Source organism: Astatotilapia calliptera, chromosome 11, assembly GCF_964374335.1.
Source record: "Astatotilapia calliptera chromosome 11, fAstCal68.1, whole genome shotgun sequence".
Lineage (NCBI taxonomy): Eukaryota > Metazoa > Chordata > Actinopteri > Cichliformes > Cichlidae > Astatotilapia > Astatotilapia calliptera.
In genome coordinates this window covers 36,315,344-36,338,410 of record NC_137432.1, presented here as the reverse complement: position 1 = coordinate 36,338,410, position 23,067 = coordinate 36,315,344, and the positions used below count along the sequence as shown (strand labels likewise).

Here is a 23,067-nt window from a genome sequence, read left to right as displayed (position 1 = left end):
TAACTGAGCTTGCTGACTCGGCTGATGACGCTACATTTGTTTTTAAATGTGGTCAAACCACATTTGGACACATTGAAAAGAAAACGAAGACAAATTCTCACTCAGTGCTTTAAGGACCAGCATGTCACATCATCGTGTCCATCTTTTACATATAGTCTGACGTCATCTCTGCTGCTTAAGAGATCATTGTTCATCTTCCTATTTTTGCCTGAATCATTAACAGAAGACTGGTGCCTAATGTTTCTATCCAGCGTAGACGAGCCTGGAAATAGAATAATATTTATCTAAATTCATTTTTTCAAATCTTTTAAGGCAAAGCTGAACGTTAGTTTGACATTTTGTTTACAACTACAGTGCAACATCAGCGTCATGTCAAACAGTTGTTTCTTTATGAGCCTCGGTTTTGCTTAGCGTGCAAATTATCTGAAAGCCTTCAGTCTTATGTAAATTCGCCTCGTGATTTTTCACAGTGTGCTGGAGATGTGAAAAAAATATTGCCGAGACGGGAAACACGATGCGCCATCTCTGATGAGGGAGTATTCTAAACAGATAGAAACCACCAGGAAGATCAAAAGCTTGACTCATTATTTCAATCAGCAACATGAGGAAGTAAAACTCCACCGGGGAAACTGCAGATGACACACAAGTCGCTTGGAGGCTGAATAATCCTCAACTACTGCAGACTTAACAACCTGATGTCTACAATGGACATTTCTGTCACCGTGGGAACAACAACAACAGAAAATCTTGCTATGGAGTCACATGTGTTTCCACCAACAGCTTTACAACAGTGTCTCCTGTTACCAGCAGAATTAGTCCCATACTTCACTGTTCTTACAGTACAGATGTACCATCATTTCATTAATTTTATGTTCTACACTTTTAACAACGTAGAACACATAAATCGTTCTTTTAGTTAAGCTGATGTAAACGTAATCAGACGTACTTAAATAATCACATGCCTGCATGTACAGTAAACTACGAGGGCCATGATCCCCTCCATCCTCCTGCCACGAAAGATCCCATTGTAACATGGTTTCAATGAAAAAAGTGCACGTTCATGATGCAGCAGAAAAAGCATCTGTATGTTCACTGAAAACAGATTCAAATTCAGTCAGACAAATGAAAGAGCTGTTTTCAATATACACTGCCTTCTTGTCGCTCTGTATATTCATCATGAAATGTGCACAGAAGTGTTTCCACAACAGTGTTTTCAGCATTTTATCCTGAATTTGTTCTCTGTTACCAGTGTTTCTCCTACAATGAGTCCAGCCTGCTCCACTCTGTGTAGAAAGAAGGACTCGTTTAAAATACAGCCGGGCTTGTTGGACTGCCTCTCAACTCAAGGTTTCACCATCTCATTTAGCTTCCAAACGCTTATCCCAACCTCAAATATAACCCTAAAATGAAGCGTTAAGCCTCAAACAGGTGTTTGAATGGATGTGGAAAAACGAGAGCTGGACAAAAAGTTGTCAGTTTTACAATATGTAATCTCTCTCACGGTCTAAGACTTAAACTGGCTCTCACAAAGATGACAGAACAAGTTTCTATTTAATTTCACGGAGGAATGATTCTCAAGAAAGCTGCAACACACTCCCTGTGCTGCACAGCCACAAAAACAAGTCCGCGCACACACACTCGCTCTCACAAACACAGTATATCTTTTTAGCTGTCTGCTTTTCAAAATAGCCTCTTTGCGACTGCCTGTGTGAGTCATTCAGGAAAAATCTGTAAATTATAGCTGTAACAAAATGTCCTGGATTAAACTCTCTCCAAACAGACTGTGCAATGAGCTGCTTCTAAAATAGAGTTGATATTTGTCTCTGACAAGCCGTCTTTTTAAAAATCAGGAATCGGCCCAAACACAATATCACACATCATGAAGACCCTGCAGAGCCTCATCCTGGACCAGTTCACCTGCCGACCCTGAGTTGGAGTTGACTGAGGTCTTCATCCCCCCCTTCCTCTTCAGCCTCTACATTGCAGACTTCAGCTACATCTTCAGCAGTCTCCTGAACTCTGCAGCAGTGTTACGTATCAGAAGCAAGGAGCACGGGGCTGTGGTGGGTAACTGTAATACATAGTACAACCAGAACAGTCTTCAGCTGTTTGTGGACATTAAGAGAATTACAGCTCTATTGGCACCGTTTCCATGTGCAGACACCGGAGGCTTACAAGTACTCTGTGTTCATCCTGATGCAGAGAATGGCACAGGAACTCATTCCTGCCAGGAGCCATCAAACGTTACAACTACCCACTATGACATCTGGACTGTTTAGACTCGCCATATCTTGTGTTTATTGTCTGTAGTATCATTAAACTTTGGAGTATTTATTTTAACTTACTGTACCTTGAATGTGGCCCTTTTTAAACGTATTTTCATATATGTTGCTTACATTTTTCTAGCTTCATATTTTACATCATATTGATATTTTCATTTATCCCTCCACCTCACCCACACACCGTGATTAATAAAGTATTCTGATTCTGACTGATTTCACAGCGTGGATTTCTTTGGGATTTCCCCGGTTCACGTCGAGAAACAAATAACAAAACTGAACAATCGATATTGACTTCGGTTACCGGTAAACCTGTGTGGCTTCTGTTTTCTGAGCATCAGTATGAGTGCAGATTTTCCGGAAGTCCCGGGTGATCAACAGGTTCAGGAAAACTCAAACCAGGACAGCTGACACAAACCTCACATTTATTCCTATTTTCTGGAGTATGATGTCATCATTGGGCGAAGCGGGTGTCGCGCACCGCTCTGCTGCCGCGTGATTGGCTGATTCTAATGTGGTTTCTAACAAAGCGCTCACTCGGTGTACATGCATGCTTTCGTCACGAGTTATGAGGACGCTCTCACTCTGTGCCTCTCTGGCGCCCCCTGCTACCACTTAGTACATATGACATAAATAGAACCCCACAGCCTTCCACTGAAGTCATTCACAAGCACAGCACATCCACGCCATCCACTGGCTGACACACTGAATGGAAACTGTCAGCATGGGTCACGGAGTTCATGCACTGATTGAACTCTCTGCCTGCTCCCTGTTAGAAACTATAAGAAGCAGAATAAATGCATTTCATCTTCCAGCTGAAACACATTCAGCTCTCCGTCCTACCTTCGTCTTCTTCTGCCTTTTCTTCTGCAGCGCTTTAAAACGCGTCTCCTGTCTCTGCGCTCACGGATGACCTTTCCAAATGTCGCCAGTCCCAGTTAATCGCGATATCATCCGCTGGGACGCGTTTCCTTTGAACAAATCGGAGAGCCGCGGAGCTCCGAGTCGAGTCGACCCGGGCCAGCAGCCACCTGCAGATCCACACACTTGATTAGGCTGCCAATCTCCGCTAATTACAATGCAGCCTGCAGGCGCCACCTGGCGACCATGATTAACGCTTCGGTAGTGACAGTATTTTTAGCTGGTGAGGGCTTCAGTTGAGCAAGGAATGTTTGGAGAATATAAACCAAATGTGTGTATGGGGTGACTAATACTAGGGGTACGGAACAGGGGTGTGTCCAGAGGGCCGGCATGAGGGGTGGCACAGCCCCCTCATGGTGCCCCCCACTAAGGTAACTAGAGCAGAGTAGTGCTGAGAGCATGGCTACTCTGTTTCTGTATATTATGCTGCTATCCTCCTCTAATCCAATATATTTTGGATGAATTCCTTGCACTGTGTACTCCCTGCCATGTATTTTAGTGATTTTAAACTATGATTCTGCTAATACATGATGCTGGGTTATTGTAGGCAAAGCTACCGAGCGTTGTATGTGATTAAAACAGTCAAGCTGCAACAACAAAGTGATATACATGGTTTTATTTTAAGTACTTTAAGTACATTTTGAAATGATGTGTATGCTAGTATTTAAATGAGGACATGACTTTTACTCGAGTCACGTTTCTTGTTCCTGGAATAGCCCATGCAAACATCGCTCCCAGAGCACGGATGGCTTTTTTCTTCTCCTCCTGCTGAACAGCTGATGATAGCACCACTGAGTTCAGGTTTTAAAGATTAATGAGAGTCTGCAGGATGTTGTGCTTTATGTTTGTGTTTAAGTGCTGCCTTAATTTCTGAATTCATCTCCAACAGTGACACAAGCAAAATAGAAAGTGCTTGTACTGTAGTTATGCTGTGATATGAGAGTGATGTAAACTCAATTTACTGCAAGAGGCCAGATGGTTGGAGTGCCAGTGAAAAAACAAGTTAACCCAGTGGTTTTCAAATAAACGTACACTTTAAAGTAATCACTTTGCTGCTGTGTATCTGAACATGTTACTTTTTTGTGTCGTTCACATTTTTACTGTCAGGCATCATATTAGGCCTGTTTAGACCCAAAAAGCCAAGATTACGTTGCTGTAAGTTTAAAGTAAAATATTAGATGGCAAAACAAATCTTTAATACCTCAAAATCTCTTTTTTTTTTCAAAACTTGAAATGGCCGCGATTCTTTTTCCACACAGGATCCCACTGAAGCTTGTTTTGGACTGAAGCTGATGCTCAGGTAAAATTACTTCACATCACACTTCATACACCTGTTACTACAGCGGTTAGCAATACACTTTTAATGAATTAAATAACTGTGGTTTTCATTTCACTTGGGACCCCCGGAGAGCCCTCAGGGACCCCCCAGCTCCATGGACCCCACTTTGCTAGTGATTGATACACTGACCTGTGCCGGGCTTTCCATGAATTGATAATTTAATTAAAGTGGCATCCAGGGAGCATCATACAAGCCTTCCTCAAGGCGACTATAGCAGCACGACTGCCATCATCAAGCTGTACAGATGGCCCAGTTGAATGTTGCAGTCAGTTTAATTCCCTGCGATCCCAAACTTGTTCTAAATACAAACAAAAAAACACCAATTAAAAACAACTCGAGTGTACTGCCGAAAGATATTCTACAGAGCTCTTGGTGGGTTTGCTTATCATTATGTAACGGCTGAGCATGAATTTTACATGACCTATGTTACTGAGCTGTAAATGGTTTGTTTACATCTGTAACGTTCATAAATGATGGAATAGGACTCTGGGTCACTCGAACGCATCGTGACACTGTGATGTAGACTCCTCTGGTCTTAATGCTGTACCTTATGGGTGGCATATTAGTTATATTAATTCAAATAAATTATTTATAAATAATATAGTTGAATCCAGAAAGCACTGAAAATCATTTTTATTAATAAAATATTCAACAATTTCCAGTTTAAAAGTACTTGTTAGGTTAAATGGAAGTATTAAATGGAAGAGTTACGACACTTTTATTAATAAGATTAACAAGAATTCAGGTGGGGGGGGCAAAAGGTGGGGTGCATCCTGGGCAGGTCATCAGTCCATCGCAGACAAAACACACACCTGCGCGTCCACGTTAGACTCATCAGCAAACCTGCAAAGCACGTCTTTGGACTGAGGAAGGAAACTCCTGCAGCAACAAGGCGGACATGCAAACTGTACACAGAAAGGCCCCACCCAACCGGGAGGTTCACACGGGGACAGACGAGATGACAGCGTTAACCACACCATAATCAGACTGCTCCATAATTAAATACGTCCAAAATAAGATCATTAAAAAACTGCTCAACAGGAGATCATAAAAAAAACTGCCACATATCAAACATCCATAAATGTCTTCTGTTCAAGTTCAAGTTTTTCTTTGATTAATGACAAAGGCTTGATCACCTCTGTTAACTATCAAAGATCCGTAAGAAAAACCAGCAGTTAAGAAGATGGAAGCCAGTGAGTTACTTTGTATGATCCTTTATTTTCTTGTACTGTGCCACTCATGCAGTCACTCGTCTCATCCTGTGTTGCAGCTTCCTTCATGCTTCCTCTAAGCTCATTTTCTTCTGATTGGCTGCCACTCTCAAAAAAATAAAGCAAACATCAGGTGATTTGGGCTTCTGTGCTCACCGCCTGAGCTACCTGCCTGACGGGGGTATTCACTCTCTGAGACCTGAAATGAAAGAATGGAGAAAATATCTGAAAGTGAGTGTGTAGAGCAGTCTGAGCTTTGGGCTCACAGGGATGATTTATCCTCACATTTAACTATTCTTCATATCTATTACTGTAGATATGAAACATGGCTTACATACCTTGCAATATGAAGGCAACCATTGTCATAATTTGGTGTTATATAAATAAAACTGAATATGAGCATCCTCCTTATATCAGTATCTATGCGACAGAAAATAAGGAAATGCATAATAGATCCCTTTACAATTCATAGACTTTTCATTTTACCCTTGAATAAATGTTAAAGTGCATTCAAGCTTCAACTTGAGAGCCATCCGACGTGAGACATTTTATTTGTATCAAGCCATCATCATTTTTAATGAAATTTGACCCAGTTTGTGATTCTGCCCTTCTGCAGATTAAAAAGTACAATCTTTCATTGTGAACAGTAAAAGCAATATCCAAATCACCCAGCTGTCTGCAATACATTCAATAAAATGAGACATTAATGCCAAGAATCACAAGAAGGCCAAGCAGGGCTCCTGAGTTCAAAGCGCTCTGTGAGATCACTGCCATACGGGAAGCGAGCGGTGAGGTGAGCCTTACTCATCACTAGGCGTGTCACTAGCTGTACAGCATCAATATGATTAGACACACAGACGGGGGGAGGGGAGAGGCAAGAGGGAAGGGGGTGGAAATAGGGGAAAGTGAGGCAGAGAGATGACCTAATACCCGTAAAAAGAAATGAAGTCATACTAACCTGACTCATATTCCCAGCTGACACCAGCTCTCCCAATCACAGCATCCCCAGTGTGTTCGTTGACAGAGGTGTGTATGTGTGTGCCGGTCAACAGCTTCATTATGCATGTAAGCTTTTCACAGCAGGTGAGATGACTGTACAATACTTTTGTGATTGATTTGCACTTTTGTGATTGCAGATAGAAATAAAGTCTGCTGTGTACACGGGAAGGCTGAAACACTCGTTGGGTTCTGGACAATTTGTTGGACAAAACAAACACTTTTAGTGAAGCTGTGGAAGGCTAAATGATTAACTGGTAATAAAAATAACTGACATATGAATCAATAATAATTTTGTTGGCTACTTGTGTGTCACACTGCTCACTGAATAAATCCCAGAGCACTGCAAAAAATAAAAAGTAGCACAAAAGAACAAATAAAAACTGCCATTTTAACTTGATCCAATTTAAATGAGACTGATTTCAAGTTCAAGTCCTGAGCAGCAACCACACAATTTTACAGCTAAATTACCACAAACGTCCAAAGATGCATCACAGACTCATTTTTTAAGTGGGAGGGTCATAATATTATTTTATTCTAAATAAATTAAAGAAACTAAATAAACCAATATTTATGAACACAAAGCTACTTTTTGTAGTTACCCTCTACAAAATGTTCTATTTCTTACCACCAGGTGGCAGCGTGTTAGTAGCAGGTGCCTTCAGAAGTCTGTCTGCGTGCTGCTGTTTAATTGTTGACGTTTCCTTTGAGCTGCCCCAATTTCATCAACATGCTTTTTCTTTTCCCAGGTGTTAAAAAAATAATGTGCTCTTTATGACTGTTTGTGTTTAAAAAAAAAGTCTAAACTGACTCACTGCGCCATCTTTTGGTACAAAGTGGTGTTGCAGCAGTAACGCAGCTATTTCTGAGGTCGCAGCTGTCGCCTCTGTAAATCGGTTTAGTCAATTTTGAAAGGTTTTAAACTATTTCTCTATAAGGGAATTTTACAGTGATTATCTTCAAAGAACTCAAGCCTCCTCAGAGTTGTTTTGGTTGTCTTGGTTTGTTTGGATTTATTGGACATCAGTATTTCAATGCTACACGTACAGACCTGCTGCAGCATTGCCTGCTCTCAAAAAAAACACACAAATTAGCAGACGCGTAAAGAAAACTTACAAAAAAAGAATAAAGCAGGGAAGAGTAGCCTCTACATTTAGCATGTTATTTATTCAGCTGATCGTCTTCAGGGCTCTCGTTGGCTTATGAACACAAGATGTGGTATCATTTGCATGAGGTCTTACATCATCCCAGAGTGCCCGTTCACTGTGGCATCAGCACGTGGTGCTTAGCCAACATGTCCCTTTGTGCTCGCAGAAGCCTCATTCAAGTGACAGCGGGGCACCAGAAAAGTCTTGAAAAGGACATCTGGCCGTGGAAGTCAAAGGGATGTCCTTTAGGGATTCTCGGACATGTCTTTACAGCCTTTTAAGCTCGTCCTCCGAGAGAGACAGATACTGTCCATAGGTGAAAGCAATATTTGCATGAGCTCTTGGACAAAGAGATGGGTGTGCAGCACACAAAACCACAGCATCTCCCCAAACATGCCAGTCAGCCTTTCATTAAGCACAGGGAGGAAAAAAGGAAAAAGGAGAAACAGCACTACTGTGACGAACAGATGGTCAAAATCATTGAGTTTTTTATGTGCAAGTAACATGACCTCAGCACTCTGGGTTTCACAAGTATCCTGTAGCAAATGCACACACACACACGCAAGCACAAAAGGACAAATGACAATTGTAGCCTACAGCTGAAAGATGTGAATGAAATCTCGACCTGCTGCGGTCCATTCAGAGCCAGAGAAGATTTCGTTTAGGGTCATAAAGATTATGTGATACAACAGCATCACCAGTGGGCAACACCCAGACTCACACATTCAGGCAGAGATGGGTGTGTGGATGTTGGGGGGGGGGAAACACTATCCCAGATCCATGCTTTTTATTGATTGGGGCTCTGGACTCCCAGCAGACCCCTTTTAATGGAGCCAGACGACCTCCTGGACGCTCATTGAAAGGCTGGTCCTCGTGTGGGTGCTTTTCTCCATCACAGCCTCGTTCTCACCCAATCCTCAGCGTTCTCCAAAGGGTGGGGATTGGGAGCAGACCCCCTGGGCCTACACTGTGGTCCTTCATAGATCACGCCATCATGCTCTCCTCCTCCTGCTGGTGCTGTTTTTTTGTTTTTTCCCCTTTTCTCTAACCACGTCGTTGGCTGGAGTGGGGGATGTTTTAATCCTGGCCTCATACCAGGAGTTGTCCTGTGAGTTCTCATCTGCAACACGTCCTTAGGGAACAAACCCCTTCCTGATTGGCACCCAGAGAGCGCGTCTAGACTATGATTACACATGTAAATACACCTGCCGTATCAGTGTGACAGAGTCTTATCACGACACCGATATTGTTTCTATTCTCAGACCTGTTGTTTGGATATTTGTGATTATATTATTGCTCTGTTCTACGTGTTATTAAAAGGCAGAAGGCATTCTCACTAGAGATGCAAAAATATTCATGCTGAAGAGTCACATGCCATGCTCAGCCTGTCACTTAAGACTGTTTATTTCATTACAGCTGCAGCCCAGTTGCAGTCTGGGAAAACACCATGAACGATGGAGAATAAGAAAACAGTACATTAATGGTTGGGGTTAAATGCAGAATAATCTCCACAGTGGGAAAACTATTAGACACATCAACAGACTTCACTGGAATTTTACCCATCAGCTGTTTCTTGTATTTTCAAGTGCTGAACCTGAACTTGCCATGAACCCACAGGCCAAAGATCTGAATTACAAATAAATTATTGTGGAGTGGAAATAAAGCAGAAGAGCAAACATCCCCATAGTTCGCTTTGTCATTCAGGTAGCCTTACGCAACACATCCTCACTGTACAGCCCATATATGCACAGATGGTAAGGACAGCCTGAGTTAGACTGACACTCTGAGGAAGCTGAAAACATGGACATCAGTTGCTGCTCAGCACTGTACCGCGATTCAGACACCAACAACTGACACAACTTAAACAGCAACGTAGAACTTTGCAATAAAATAATTATAAATCTAAACGGGTTCCCACTCATCTCATTGGCTTGTTTACTGTGGATATCTGTAAAAAAAAAAAAAATCTGCTTTCAGCCTCAATCGAATTAACTGAAGTTGCAGGTACTTTGCTGAACCTTGAGTGAAACATGAAACCTTCACAAAGGAGGGAGGAAACCGATCACGTGGGCTGTGATTTCAGTTTCAGGGATAATGATTTGATTTCCTATCGCTGCAGTTGGGATCTTTGTGCTGCGCCGAGCTACAAGCGAGCCGTCGGCGTGGCTTCAGTCGAGGACATCTTGGGGAGTCGGCGCGGTTCTTTGTTCGCGGCGGCTCCGTGCTTTAAAAACAACACAAGGGGAAATGCTGTTCTCATGTTCCCCCCACTGCATAGGGTCTGCAACGCCTGTCTGACAACTCCCTCTCCTCACCCCCCAACAGACGCCCCCCCACCCCCCCGCGCCTCCTATATAGCCTACATAACATCCTCATGCGCAACGGCGCCGGAGACAACAGCGCGGTGACCTGCCGCAAAGCACGGCTACACCGAGGTGGGCGGACCCCCTCCCCCCCCAAAAAGAAAAGAAAAATGCCACCAACTCCTTAAATTCATCTCAGATGCCGCCGCTTTTTTCTAAAACCTCCTCATCATAAAGTTGACATCATCCGTTGAGCGCCATGTGCGCACTGTGCCCGCACCTTTTAATACGCAACTGTTTACATCCCGGCTGCCCGTCCTTACATAAGTGGCCAAACAAAAATGCGGCTCTCGGGCTACACTGCGGCTCCGGAGCCGTACCTTTCCGCTCATGTGATTGCAGTGCGGGGTTGTGAGGCAATGAGGAGCCGAGTCTCTTTCTTTCTGCTTTCTGCGTGGAACGCGAGCTGCCACATGTTCGTGAACCTGAGACTGAATGGTACAACGGGAGGGCGGCTCGTTTTGTCTCGGCGAGGAGGGGAAGCTGTGTAAACCAGACTGGGTGGAGCAAAGCATCGCCCAGCCCCATCTGTGTGCAGACGGCCTTGTGTCCCGTTTGCCCGGAGCTCGGAGAGAGACTACTGTACCGAGAGTCTGGCAGATAGAGAGAGAGGGGGCCGGTCTATGGGAGGGGCTAGCGCAAAGGGGGGAATCGAGAGGAGGAGGGGGCGAGGAGGAGGCGGCACGGGTGCTGTTTCTCCAGTCTCTTTCCCCTGTCTTTGTCTCACACACTCTTTTGTTAGCCATGCCTAGCCTGCTGGTTCTAGCAGGGATCATGGAGAAAAATGGGGGCTACGGCAGGGATCTGGCCGGCTCCGGCTTCGGAAGCGAGGGTCTCCTTGTGCCGCCCGACGAGGAGGAAGACGACTCCCGTGCCCTCAGGGTCGCGCTGGGCCAGCTGTCTCTGCTGGGGCTCGGGGAAGGCGAGGACGGCGGCGGAGCCCCAACAACAGGAGTACAGGACCGGAGCAACAATAACAACAACCACCACAACCACACGAACAGCGTCGGCGGCGGGGACACGGCGATTCTGCAAGGCAAGAGCAAGTTGTGCGCCCTGTACGAGAGCTCCTCAAGTGAGACGAAAGGACGAGGCTGCAACATAACAGAATGCGTCCCAGTGCCCAGCTCTGAACATGTGGCCGAGATAGTGGGGAGACAAGGTAAACCGCTGGCTCGCGGGTCATTTTCCCTCCAAACTTGAGCTTTTATCAGACAGCAGTGCATGCGCCCCGCCGTGCGTCCCCGTGTGCTTTGTTGTTTGTTCTCCAACTGTTACCTGGTGTTATTTGACAAAGAAAAGGGAGTGGTGTGTCTGTGTGTGTGTGTGTGCGTGTGTGTGTGTGTTTTTTCCCTACTCCCCCGAGACATCAGCCAGCCTCCCACTTTTCCTGCTTATATTGTTACAAGTTCTCGTGCACTCATGATTAGAGTCGGAAACGAGGCGTTTCGCAGCTTTAGCCTCGTTTTTCTGGACTAAATTTGCACGAGAGGGAGAGAGCAGGAGAGAGACCCGTTCCCTCCCGGGCGAATTATTCTACATCCACGCCATCAATGTCAGCGCACAGACACACACTGGAGCAGGGAGAGCACTTGCTTCCTTTGTCGTCTGAGACGCGCCAGACTGTTCAAAAAGGCAACGTGCGCCTGGTGTACACAAGAATGTCTCTCGGCGCGAGCCGATGGCCAGGAAAATCAGCGAAATTACACATCTGGCCTCAAAAATCGAGTGGATGTTTTCCCCCCTCTTCCTTTCTAAATTTATTCTGCTCGTTGTTTATGTTGCGCACTGCCCCAGTGACACAATTGGACAATAGAGCGAAGCGTGGTCACCGTTTTTGTTTTTTGGGTTTTCTTTTTCCTCAGATGAGGGAGTTGGAAAGTTCAATTCCAGACACGTTGCAGGTTTTTTTTCTTACAGTTGGAGGTTTTTTCTTGAACAAAGAGCTGAAGTTGAATGACAGCAGCTGTCAAACAAAGGTGTGAGTCGGGGGATGAGGGGAGGGGCGCATTAACACAGTGTTGCTGCTTGGCACACGGGATCGTCTTAAAGGGGTGACTCAGCGAGAAGTTGCACCCGAAGGTGGGAATCCTTCTTTGTTTTTTGGAGGGGGAAAAAGCAGAATATTGATATTGTTTGTGGTTATTTGCAGTTGTGCGGTTGTTTGGTTGCATACATGCTTTTTTCATTGTGTAGTTGCAAACAAGCCTGAACTTAAGTTTAAAAAACAAAGGAAAAAAAGGAGGGACCCTGGTGTTCATATGGAGCACTCATTGGTAACTGCTGTGATGAACCCATGGGTGAGAGGGGCAGGGAGAAACAAGGAGTGGGGGGGTGGGGGTACGGCGTCTGAAAGCTGAATGGGAGTCACGCCTTGGAGCTCAACACAAGGGACTCCTCATGAGCCCCACTTCACTGCACACTCTCAATGCCACATGGTTGTCTGTCAGGATAGGGGAGAAATCAGGGGGTTGGATGGAGAGAGGAGCACAATGACTGCAGGGTGGGTGAGGTCCCATCAGCAAATCCCGATTTATCTGCCAACAAAAACAAACAGGAGTTGTGATAGCTCCTTTCACTGACACTCCCCTTTCTTGCTTCGCTGCTGTAGTAACGTGGCTTTAGTGTGTGCTGCTGAGCCCCCCCACATCTCCCATGTCGGCTCCCATTCTTTACCCTGAAGTGTAAGTTTTGAATTTTAATGGGCTAACCGAAGACAGACAGAGGGTGGATCCAGTGTGCACAAGTGCAGCAAGAGGGCCCTTTAGCCTAGACCAGGAAGAAGTGCTGATTTGGGGTGGGGGGAATTTGAGATGAGCTGCTTTTGATCTGGGCCCTTCGTTAGCTGGCACTACATACACACCCCCTTCCGCTCAGAGCCCGTCTGGTGAATCTGGCAAACGAAGCATCCTGTCTTGGAGAAAGGGGTGGGTATGATTGTTTTCTCCTGTCAGAGGCACAGGCATTGATTCTCCACCTTACGCTGGAGCTCGTCAGATCACGGGTGGCTTTGTTTTGAATCACACTTCACTGCTAATGCAGCTGAAAATTACGTTTCTTCACAGCGACCTTAATTTCTGGGTGTGATTAATTGGCTTTTGCCTTCTTTGTTTACATACGTTTCTTTCATCGAGACATCAATTTCAGCTAATTAAAATTTAAAATCTAGTTTGAGAGAAAGAATTGTTCTTTGAGCCTTTCGTGCCAGGAGCAGGTCTGTTAGGCCAACGTCGGGCAATGACCGCAGAGTGCATGTTCAAATTTGGGGCATGAGGAATGTTATCACCACCCTTCTGCGTGTACCAGCGGTTCCTGGGAAGCCAGTGCCCCTGAACAAAGTGGGTCAGTGTAGTAGCATTAGGGAGATACTCTGCTTCACCTTCAGGTGTCTTTAAACCTTTTGATACCTGCTGCTGTGCTATTCAGCTGGTTATGACACGCTGCGAGCTCTGAAGCACCTGGACTCTGTTACAGTGAGATCAGGGCGTTTTTTTCTTTTTTAAATATGATGTTGTCCAGAGAGCCACAGTGACACAAGGAAAGCACATTTAATGTGTCAATAAAGGAAGAAATCTTAATGAGGAAGCTGGCAGAGTTTGAATACAAACCTGTGTGAGGTTAATGAGGTGTAATCCAAACAGAACTGCTGTGTCTTCTCTTACCATTGTCTTCTTGACCTCAGGTGTTCCTGGCAATCCTCCTAAATAATTACTGATTTATTATATGCCTGTATCCTCCTCTGTCCCATTACATTGTCAGGTGATTCGTCCTGAAATGACATTAACCTGCACTCTTTCACATTAAGAGTCTGCCTTAAAAGCATTTAACAGAGTAAACTATTCCACGCTGATCAGAAACAGGACCAATGCAGAGCAATAAGTGGCCCAAAAATGAAGCATATGTGGGTTGTCTGTATTGTCTGGAAACAAGTTCAAGGAGAGGTCAGAAAGTAATTGCTCACCAGTACAGTGAAAACACATGGCATCTGCCACAGCCGTGTCCACGCTGGCCGGTGCCTGCACCATGCGTCTTAGTAAGTTTTGTTGTAGTGCAAATAAAATGGCCCTCTCAATAAAGACACTAATGATTACACCCTTGAACTCTCATAAATCCTGGTAATTACTCAGCTTTTGCTTTGGCCTCCAAGACATTAGGTTAAAGTGGTCATAAGCAGCTCAAACATCAGAATTTTCACTGGACATAGCAGAGACGAGCATTTCTTTCAGCTCAGGCTGATCAAGTGTGTTCCTGGTTGTAACCCTTTTAACTTGATTTGTGTCCCCGAATTGAGCCGGCGTGTCTTTACTCATTTTAAAATGTATGTTGGTGTCTCTGCAGGTTGCAAGATCAAAGCCTTGCGGGCCAAGACCAACACCTACATCAAAACCCCCGTCAGAGGAGAGGAACCTGTGTTCTTAATCACTGGCCGCAAGGAGGACGTTGCTCTGGCCCGTCGTGAAATCATCTCTGCTGCAGAGCACTTCTCCATGCTACGGGCGTCCCGCAACAAGCTGGGAGTGTCTTTTAGCGGCTCCCCGCCCACACCTTTGCCAGGTCAGACCACCATTCAGGTGAGAGTGCCATACCGTGTTGTCGGGCTGGTGGTGGGGCCTAAAGGCTCCACCATAAAACGCATCCAGCAGCAGACCTGCACTTACATTGTCACTCCGAGTCGAGACCGCGACCCGGTCTTTGAGATCACAGGCTCCCCGAGTAACGCTGAGCGGGCCCGCGAGGAGATCGAAGCACATATCGCCTTTCGAACGGGAGGCCTGCACGACCACAACAACGAGAATGACTGTCTGGGCCCGAATGGTGGAAGCAGCCCGGCGGGCAGCAGCGGTGGTCTGGAGAGCCGGCTACAGCAGGTGTGGGGGCTGCAGGGGGGCCAGCGCAAGCCACTCACCAGCAGCTACCGCCAAAACTTCTCAGATGCCATGGTTGGAGGAGGGGGAGGAGGTAGCGAGGGAGGGGGGATCTACAACAAAGGCAACTTCTCCAGCTCTGGAGAGAAGCCCTGCTCTTATTTTGGATCTGACGGTACCCAGAGCTGGGGTGACCCCGACTACCCCAAACAGGTGGCCTTCTACGCCCAGCAGCGCTCCAAAAGCTTCGGAGGCCTCCCGCTGCCCCTAACCAGACTCTCCCCTGGCTTACCCGAGTCCTGTGGAGGCGGAACCACCAACAACTCTTCAGTCACCAGCATTGTGCCCATATCCGGCTCACCTCACGCCCAGGCCCGCCGCGCCCACAGCGAGCCCACCTCAGCCGGCGAAGGCTTTCCAGGCCGTCTGCCAGTGCCGGACTCGCCGCCGGCCACTGTGCGGGACTGCATGACCTGCTTTGAGAGCAAAGTGACGGCTGCCTTGGTGCCCTGTGGCCACAACCTCTTCTGCATGGAGTGTGCCATCCGAATCTGTGAGCTCAACCACCCGGAGTGCCCAGTGTGCCACACCCAGGTCACACAGGCCATCCGGATATTCTCTTAAGGAACCATGTCAGTTTTTATCATTAGTTTTGTCAGTGTTTGTTCAATAATTATTTACTGTTATTATGATTATTATTATAATACACATTTTGGTTTTTCAGAAAATTTAAAAACAATCAAGCAGATATTTTAGAAGGCACTGCTTGCTTTACTAAAAAGTATAAGAAATATTTTTAAGTTTTTCTTTTATATATATATATGCATATATATTTTATAAAAGTTTTGTTTATAAGAGAAGTATAGTACCTTGCATTTTCAGTTTTTTGACTGCTGCTGTTTTTCATTCATGAATCACAGTGAAGGCAGAGGTAGACAGTAATGTGAACATTTTATTATTCAAATTTTTTATTTTACCGTGAAGTGGGTTTATATTGAAGGAGGAAGATGATTGTTGAGGTACCCAGTCTGCACCCGACTAACCCAGAAACTCACTGTTGTTATTAGAAGGAAAAAAAAAAAAGATTTCTCATTGCACCTTACAATCATCTTGGTCTAAAATAGGATTGTCAATCATACCTTGAAATTTCTGGAGCAGATGTGAAGGTGAATTCAGCCTCGAACTGTGATTGTGATTTGATATAATTGGTCCAAAATATTTTGGCAAAAATGAAAATGTGAATAGATTGGTTCTAGTCAAAAGAAACAAAAAGCAGACTTTTATTTTAGAGTCTTAGAAACCAGATAATCCTAAAAAAAAAGGGATAGCTCGTTACATGATTTATTTATACTAATTGGTGGAATTTTATCGGCGTCATTAATCACAGAGATGGATGAAGGCTGTACAAAGTATCAGTAAAAGTCTCTTTCCAGTAGCCATTGATTAAACTTTGGCCACTGCAGTTTGTTGAAAAGATTCAGTAATGCTTGCTCCTCGTGGCACTTGAAAAGCATGTGGTTCCTTGGTTGGCTTAAAGCACTGATTTAATTTGTGAGGCGGAAAGCCTTGGAATTCATCCAGTTGGCTGCTTCTCGATATCCGTCTCCCCGATGGACTTGTCTCAAAGCCACCTTAACCGCGCTTTGTTTTGTGGTGGTCATTTGGCCGAACAATGTAGGACAAAACACGAGCTCCAGTCAACGAGCGTTTCACTGTAAATAAGGAAGAGAATTAGCATGTGGACAGAAGCCGAGTAAAAATTGTAAAAGTGTTCCCTTAATCAGCAGCACATTAAAATAGTTGACACTGTAAAATACAGAGTCCCGAGTCAGTAATCCCCACTCTTCGTGCCCTCCGCTAACAGCATTATGTGCGAGCTCTGAGGGGCCTGCTGTCTCCCCTGTAATTAGCAAAGCTGTACAGGAGCAGGTGTTTCATGACACACTGTGGCTGTGACCCCGAGTTCGAGGCCTCGCCTAGCCCCCTTTTCTTTCTCCCTTTTCTTTGGGAGTGGCTTTCATGTCTCCCCCTTCTTACAGTTCGATCGCTTGCTTTCGAAGGCGTCTCTCTGAGCGAGGTGTATTGTCTGGGCCCGGTAACAGCGTGGGCTGCAGAAAGCTCGGACACGGCCTGGATCCACTCATTCATAATTAGGCAAATGGGCTGGTCCAGGTGCGGACCGTGTGGCAGGGTCCCGCGGCAAGCCCCTTACCACCCCACCCCGATGTTAGCCAGCACAGAGGGGGCTGGACGGTCCGCGTGCAGCTGGGTGAAGAGGGCCCCCCGTCTTCCACTCCCCCTTGCCCATTCCGCCCCCCTTTTCCTCTCCGTTTCTGCTGCTCCGAGCCATCCCCAGTGAGGAAAAGGGGGGACTCTTTTGTCCCAAAACACACACACACAAAATTTGAATGCTGAATCTGGCAGCGCCTGTGAAATAAGGGGAGGCTAAGGAGAGAAATAAAAAAAAAAAATCTACAGTTATCGGGAGACACGACAGTAACACGTTTTTACTGTTGATGTGACACAATTTGAAAATGTTCACCTGCAAAACACAGATTTTACCCCCCACCCTTGCCTTCATTATCCAGCTGCAGCTCCCTGAATTTTGGATGGGGTCCTGTTTGTGTGACGGCACCAGTCCAAATCGAAATTTCCACAAAGCTCCCCCGCCCCCTTTACCTCTGGGCTCCCTCCCCATGTCAGCTCGCTACTGTATGGGACATCCTGCAACTGCCCCTTCACTATGGACACCGAGATTTCAGCCCCCCTCCCCCCCTCACTTGTGTTAAGCTTCCAGAATGAAATCAGACAATTGTAATTGACAGAAAAGCAGAGGAAACGCCCCATTTAACTAGCACTCATGCTGAATCAAATTACACACCCTCTGCGTCTGCCTTAGCCCCAGCCTGGGGATTTCGGAGGGCTAGAGGAGAGCGGATGGGGGGTAGGGATTAAAGCTGTTGAATGATGGGGGTGGAGGGGTTTCATTTTGGTTGGAGAAGGAGAGAAGTAGGCTCCAAAAAACACGAGACCCTGCAGATCGTGCTGTTTTATTGATCGTTCGACTCTTTCAGCGAGCTGTTGTCACATGTGCGCCATGCGTGGTGACGACGGTGATTCAGCAGGCCTCTCTCAGATCGCACCGGAGAACAATTAAAACTCGGCTTCCGTCTCAAATAAAAAGAAAAACCCGATTAAAAATATCAAATTGTGTCTTCAGGCCACAGAAGGCCTTTCCTTTAAAAACAAACAAAGAACAACACACAAGGCAGACCACTCGCATGAGGTGTGGACTGCAGGGAAAGCACTGTACTCGGGGGAAACCCTGAAATCTGTCAGACGTAGGAACAAAGAATAGTTAGGATTTTATGGATGGACAAGTTGCACAGTGGTTTGGCCTAAGCTTTCAACGTCACATTCAAAGCAGTATGACACTGTTCTTTGAACTTCGTATTCTGTTTTTTAAAAATGTTTTATTTTCTGCCTTAATATTTTTTATGAAATATTGCCATTACTTTGGCGTACAAGGTAGCAACTTTGGCCTTTGATTAGGGGTGTAATAATTCTGAGAGTGCGATACAAACGAGTATCGCGTCGCAGCTCCATCTTCCCATACTGTGATGCCCACGTGGAGCTGATAACGCCTAGTTTCGTTTTTTGTGATCCAATGGTCTCTAGCAAAAAGAAAAAAACCCATCCCCCTCCCCCCGTTTTTTGGCATCTGCCCTCGAACCGAACCGTGATTTTGGAGAATTGTTACACCCCTACATTTGATACTACTGCTACTCCCTAAAACAACCTTTAAAGTACTTATTTTTGGAGAAAAAAATAAGAATGTGAATCAAACTGCTTGGGTGGGGGATTAAAGGGATTCAGGAAATTAGGCTTTTTAAACACATTACATCAAATACAGAGTAAAGCACCTTATTACAAAACACACGCATCTGATTAATACCAAACCGACCGCTGATGGTGAAATATATTTCATAGAATCTGAAAGACATGCACATAAGGATTCCCTATCATTTTTGTTCATTGTGTTATGGTGGTTCTTGTTATTCTTAATACTACAGTAGTACTTAGTGGCAATTTGGGAGACCTCTCATCCATTCAGTCAATGCTGTTGACTTTTGTTTCGAGTTTTGCACTGGTTTAATGAAGAGAGGGCTTATTGGAGATTCTCCCAGTTTAGACGCTGTACAACTTAATGAGTACTTTTAAATGGGAAGGCGCTCTGAGCATCTATGTAAATACAGTATGTGTATCAGTTACAAACATCCAGACAAAAGCCTGCTTCGAGTGAGCTTTGGATTATTTTTTACAAAGTGTCGATGTTTTAGCGTAAGGAATTCAAAACGTTTGAGTTTAGGGAGAGTAAATCTTTTATATATGCGTCCCATCATCCCATTTACTATAATAGTATATTAGATAGATCCATACATACGTGTAAGAATATTATTTAAACTTAGTATTTCATCCAAATATATAGATGAAAAGTTAACCAGACACTACGTTATTATGAAGTCGCTGATGTATAAATCCAATCTCCAATAAAAACTCAAATGAATAGTATGTGTATTAAGCTAACCCCTAATGAAGAAAGAAATCTGTATGTATATTAGGACGAAAAGCAATAATAGGACTATACTGGGACAATAAACAAGAGGAGCCGGCTCAGTTCTTTAAAAAAAATAAAATAAAATTAGGATAATAACAGTATATTCTGTCTTATATTTGCTTCAATCTCCTTATAGATTAATGTCAGTGTAGAAACACAGGCGTGATGAATTGGTGACAGCTTCGGAATAAGTAATTGCTCTTGTTGTGTTCATCATCAGGGTCATTTGTTATTTGGATAATCAATCAATCCTCAGAAGCACTGAAAACTGTAGATTCTGCAACGTGGAGGAAATCTCACTGTGTGTAAAAATGACAAAAGCGTCCGGAGCACGAACAGCACGAGGTCTGACCTGTTAGTGAAAGAGCAGCAGCTGCTGGCTGAACTTGGGACAGGCTCGTGTGTGAGGGCTTTGGTCGCAAACAGAGCGAATGAACAAACGGCAGTGAGACGGGACACGCTGTCTACACGTTTAGATTTTTTACACTTGATGCTCTTTTTTAAAGTCTATACGGGGCAGGCGTAGAACTCACAGCATATCCTGAGATGACTTTTGTTTACATTGTAATAAGTTCTGGCTCTGTTTGTTTTGCACCGCCCGCTTTTCATTTGCATTATTTTTGAAAGGAAAAAAAAAAAAGAGGGTCAGACATAGCCAAAGAACAAAAATACAAGGAGAGCTAACTTATCATTTAACTTATTTTAGAATAAGAGTTTACTAAATGAAGAATAATCTCTAGTTAGTTTACCCAAAAGCCCAATTAATCGATATCGGTGAAAACGAAGGCATATCGTGTTTCAGTGTCGTTGGATTAATACTACAGAGACACCACTAAGAGACTTACTTCTCCCCAAAGAGAGCAGCTTAAAGCACATCCTGGCACTTCCTCAGTCTTTTGTGTAGTTTTTCTATGAGTTTGGTTGTTGGGAAGAGGAAAAAAAAACCCCAGTTCAGGGATTTTCTTAATCTTTCTGAAAAAAACTAAACTTTGCCAATCTTGTGACAAAAAGGTAAAAAAGAAAATTCAAGTAGATGGAAAGAATCGTGCGGACACTGACAAACCAGCAGAAATTCACAGCGTACGGGATTACGCGTTAGTTCAGAGAGCCATTCGCCGTATCCTAAAGTTTAACTGCATGCTAGTAAAAATATAGTACAATAGGTAAGATTTATCAGAAAGGAAAAGTTAAGATAAAGGATTCATCAGCCTGATACCTGGAGTGTATAAAAAGCTTTAAGACCTTAAAGTGAGCATTGGTTTAAAGTCGTATATTTACCGTGTAGTTTAACTAAGTGATACATAGTTTAATTATGATTCTTAAGATTATGCTAAAGTGTAAGTTTCATTTGTCCAGCTCACCCAGTATGAAAGACATTTTAGCCAAGCGGAGGTACAGAGGGGTGGGGGCGACTCCCGTGAGATTTGATTCATTAAGTTCTTGTTAGTATTATTTACAATATTGTATTAAGCTTACTATTATAGTAATGGTAGAAACTGTTGATGTTTTTCTTCTCTTGATATAAAAAGGTCTTTATGCATTTATGTAGAATCCCTTTTAAGGAGTGATAGGAAATCCTTATTTTCAATGGATGCACTTAAACAGTTGTACCAACCTGTCTAAATCACACATTGAGCAAGCAATGCATTTGAATGTAAACAAAAAAAACAACAAAAAAAAGGAACAAAAAAACCTTAATGCACTCCTTATCTCTTAGTCAGTTTTGCAAGTGAGCTTTAAGTTTGTTTGTTTTTTGGACAGAATTTGCAACAGCTTTTTTTCAACGTAGACTATATTTGAGTTCTTCCACATACATTTATAGAAAGTAACTTAAAATGAATAAAAAAAACATATTACAGTTTCTCAAATCTATTTTGCTAACATGGGTTATTATTTCATAGAAAGCAGAGGAAAAAAGTCAGTATCTGGATGTTATTTATGAAAAGTAAAAAAAAAAAAAATGAAGCAACATATTTATGAGTAACCTCAAGACATTTTGTTTTTTAATTAAAATTACAAGAAGTTAATATATTTCTAAACACAGGGAAGTCAGTTTCTACTAATAAGTAAAAATGAGAAAAGATGTTTAGAAGTTTTATTTATGAAAGTTACGGGAATGCGTTTCGTCCGTTTACTTCGTGGTGAATGACGTGAATGGAGCGAGAGTTCTCCGTAGCTTAAATTTTAACTTCAGACATGCACTATTTCAACACCAGTGCATTCACAATGGAATAATTACAGAAAATAATATAATATTTTTTAGAATTTGGAGATATTTTAGTCACAGAGCATCAATTTTGTGCCTCAATTCTATATTTTTCCTGCATCAGCATTCTTTGTGTGGTGCTGCTTGCTGTAACCCCCTTCTCCCCTCTTCAACTAACCCCATGTTACTGACTGAAACACATTACTCATTTCCTCTGTAATCTAAACTCGCTTTTACTTATCAAACGTTTAAAAAAAAAAAAAAAAAAAAAAAAAAAAAACACGTTACAACTGCAGCGCTTGGGATGAATGAGCAGCTGTGACCCTCTCGCCAATAGGGCCACACACAACTTGTACACACTTTCATTCATACTTTTTCTACATCTGCTACTCAGACAGTTTGAGATCAACGACGAAGGAGCAAAGCTTTCTCTTATGGGTTAACTAGGTGAAGTTCAAGTGGCAGCATCTAGGAGGGGACAACAGTGCACTGTGTAGTAGATCTATGTAACTAGATGCACACATATACACACACACACACACACACACACACACACACACACACAACAGATTCATTACCGTGCTAGTTTGCATGTATGTTGTATGGTCACTTAGATGGGAGAAATGGTGCAGGCCTGACTAACACTTGGGCCATTTCTCCTCTGTAGATTTTCATAGTTGGAGCCTCTTTGGAAAGTGGAAAGTTGACTTGAGTTTGGAGCCAGACAAAGTCCATTTCAGTCCCCACGTCAACGTTCCGGGTTCCCCGTTTAGTGATGAAAGATTGCTTGTGACACGCAGGAATTAACTCAAAGTTCTTGGTTTGTAAAAGACACGATACAGTTTTAAAAACTTGGCAAAAATGATGCACGTTTTCTGCTGCATGTAGAGGTCGGGGACTGAAGTGGCGCTCGCTGGTGAAACTCGCAACCGTTTCCAGAGAGGCCGATGCAGTCTGACAGTTTGTCTTTGGTAGCGTTTCCAATTTTTCCAGCACAGTAGAAGTGTTTCATACCGGTCTAATAGTGGTTGTAGTGCATTAGTTTTTGGGCCAGCATCAGCTGGCAATAGTTTCTGGTTTCTCTGTGAACAGTGAAGGAGGGCTGCCACTGCGGCCCTCTG

General features: G+C 43.9%; 2 protein-coding genes across 2 annotated transcripts in view; one reads left to right on the top strand and one right to left on the bottom strand.

Moving 5' to 3' along the window:
- The window catches only part of LOC113032564 (lamin-A), a 39,512-nt gene extending 36,200 nt beyond the window's left edge, over positions 1-3,312 (bottom strand). Inside the window, exon 1 of the mRNA XM_026185551.2 lies at positions 3,123-3,312. The gene's annotated coding sequence lies outside the window, so the exon portion shown is untranslated. The remainder of the gene's footprint in view (positions 1-3,122) is intronic.
- A 7,596-nt stretch (positions 3,313-10,908) lies between these two features.
- Positions 10,909-16,268, top strand: mex3a (mex-3 RNA binding family member A). Its single transcript, XM_026184748.2, has 2 exons — positions 10,909-11,419; positions 14,596-16,268. Exons 1-2 carry the CDS (start codon positions 11,002-11,004, stop codon positions 15,744-15,746), a joined length of 1,569 nt encoding a protein of 522 aa, XP_026040533.2. The 5' UTR covers positions 10,909-11,001; the 3' UTR covers positions 15,747-16,268.
- The last annotated feature ends 6,799 nt before the right edge of the window (positions 16,269-23,067 follow it).

Excerpts from the sequence above, each read along its gene's own strand:
- mex3a (XM_026184748.2), top strand. The coding sequence starts at position 11,002 with ATGCCTAGCCTGCTGGTTCTAGCAGGGATCATGGAGAAAAATGGGGGC. Across the intron at positions 11,420-14,595 it reads CGAGATAGTGGGGAGACAAG|GTTGCAAGATCAAAGCCTTG; the intron begins GTAAACCGCTGG and ends GTGTCTCTGCAG.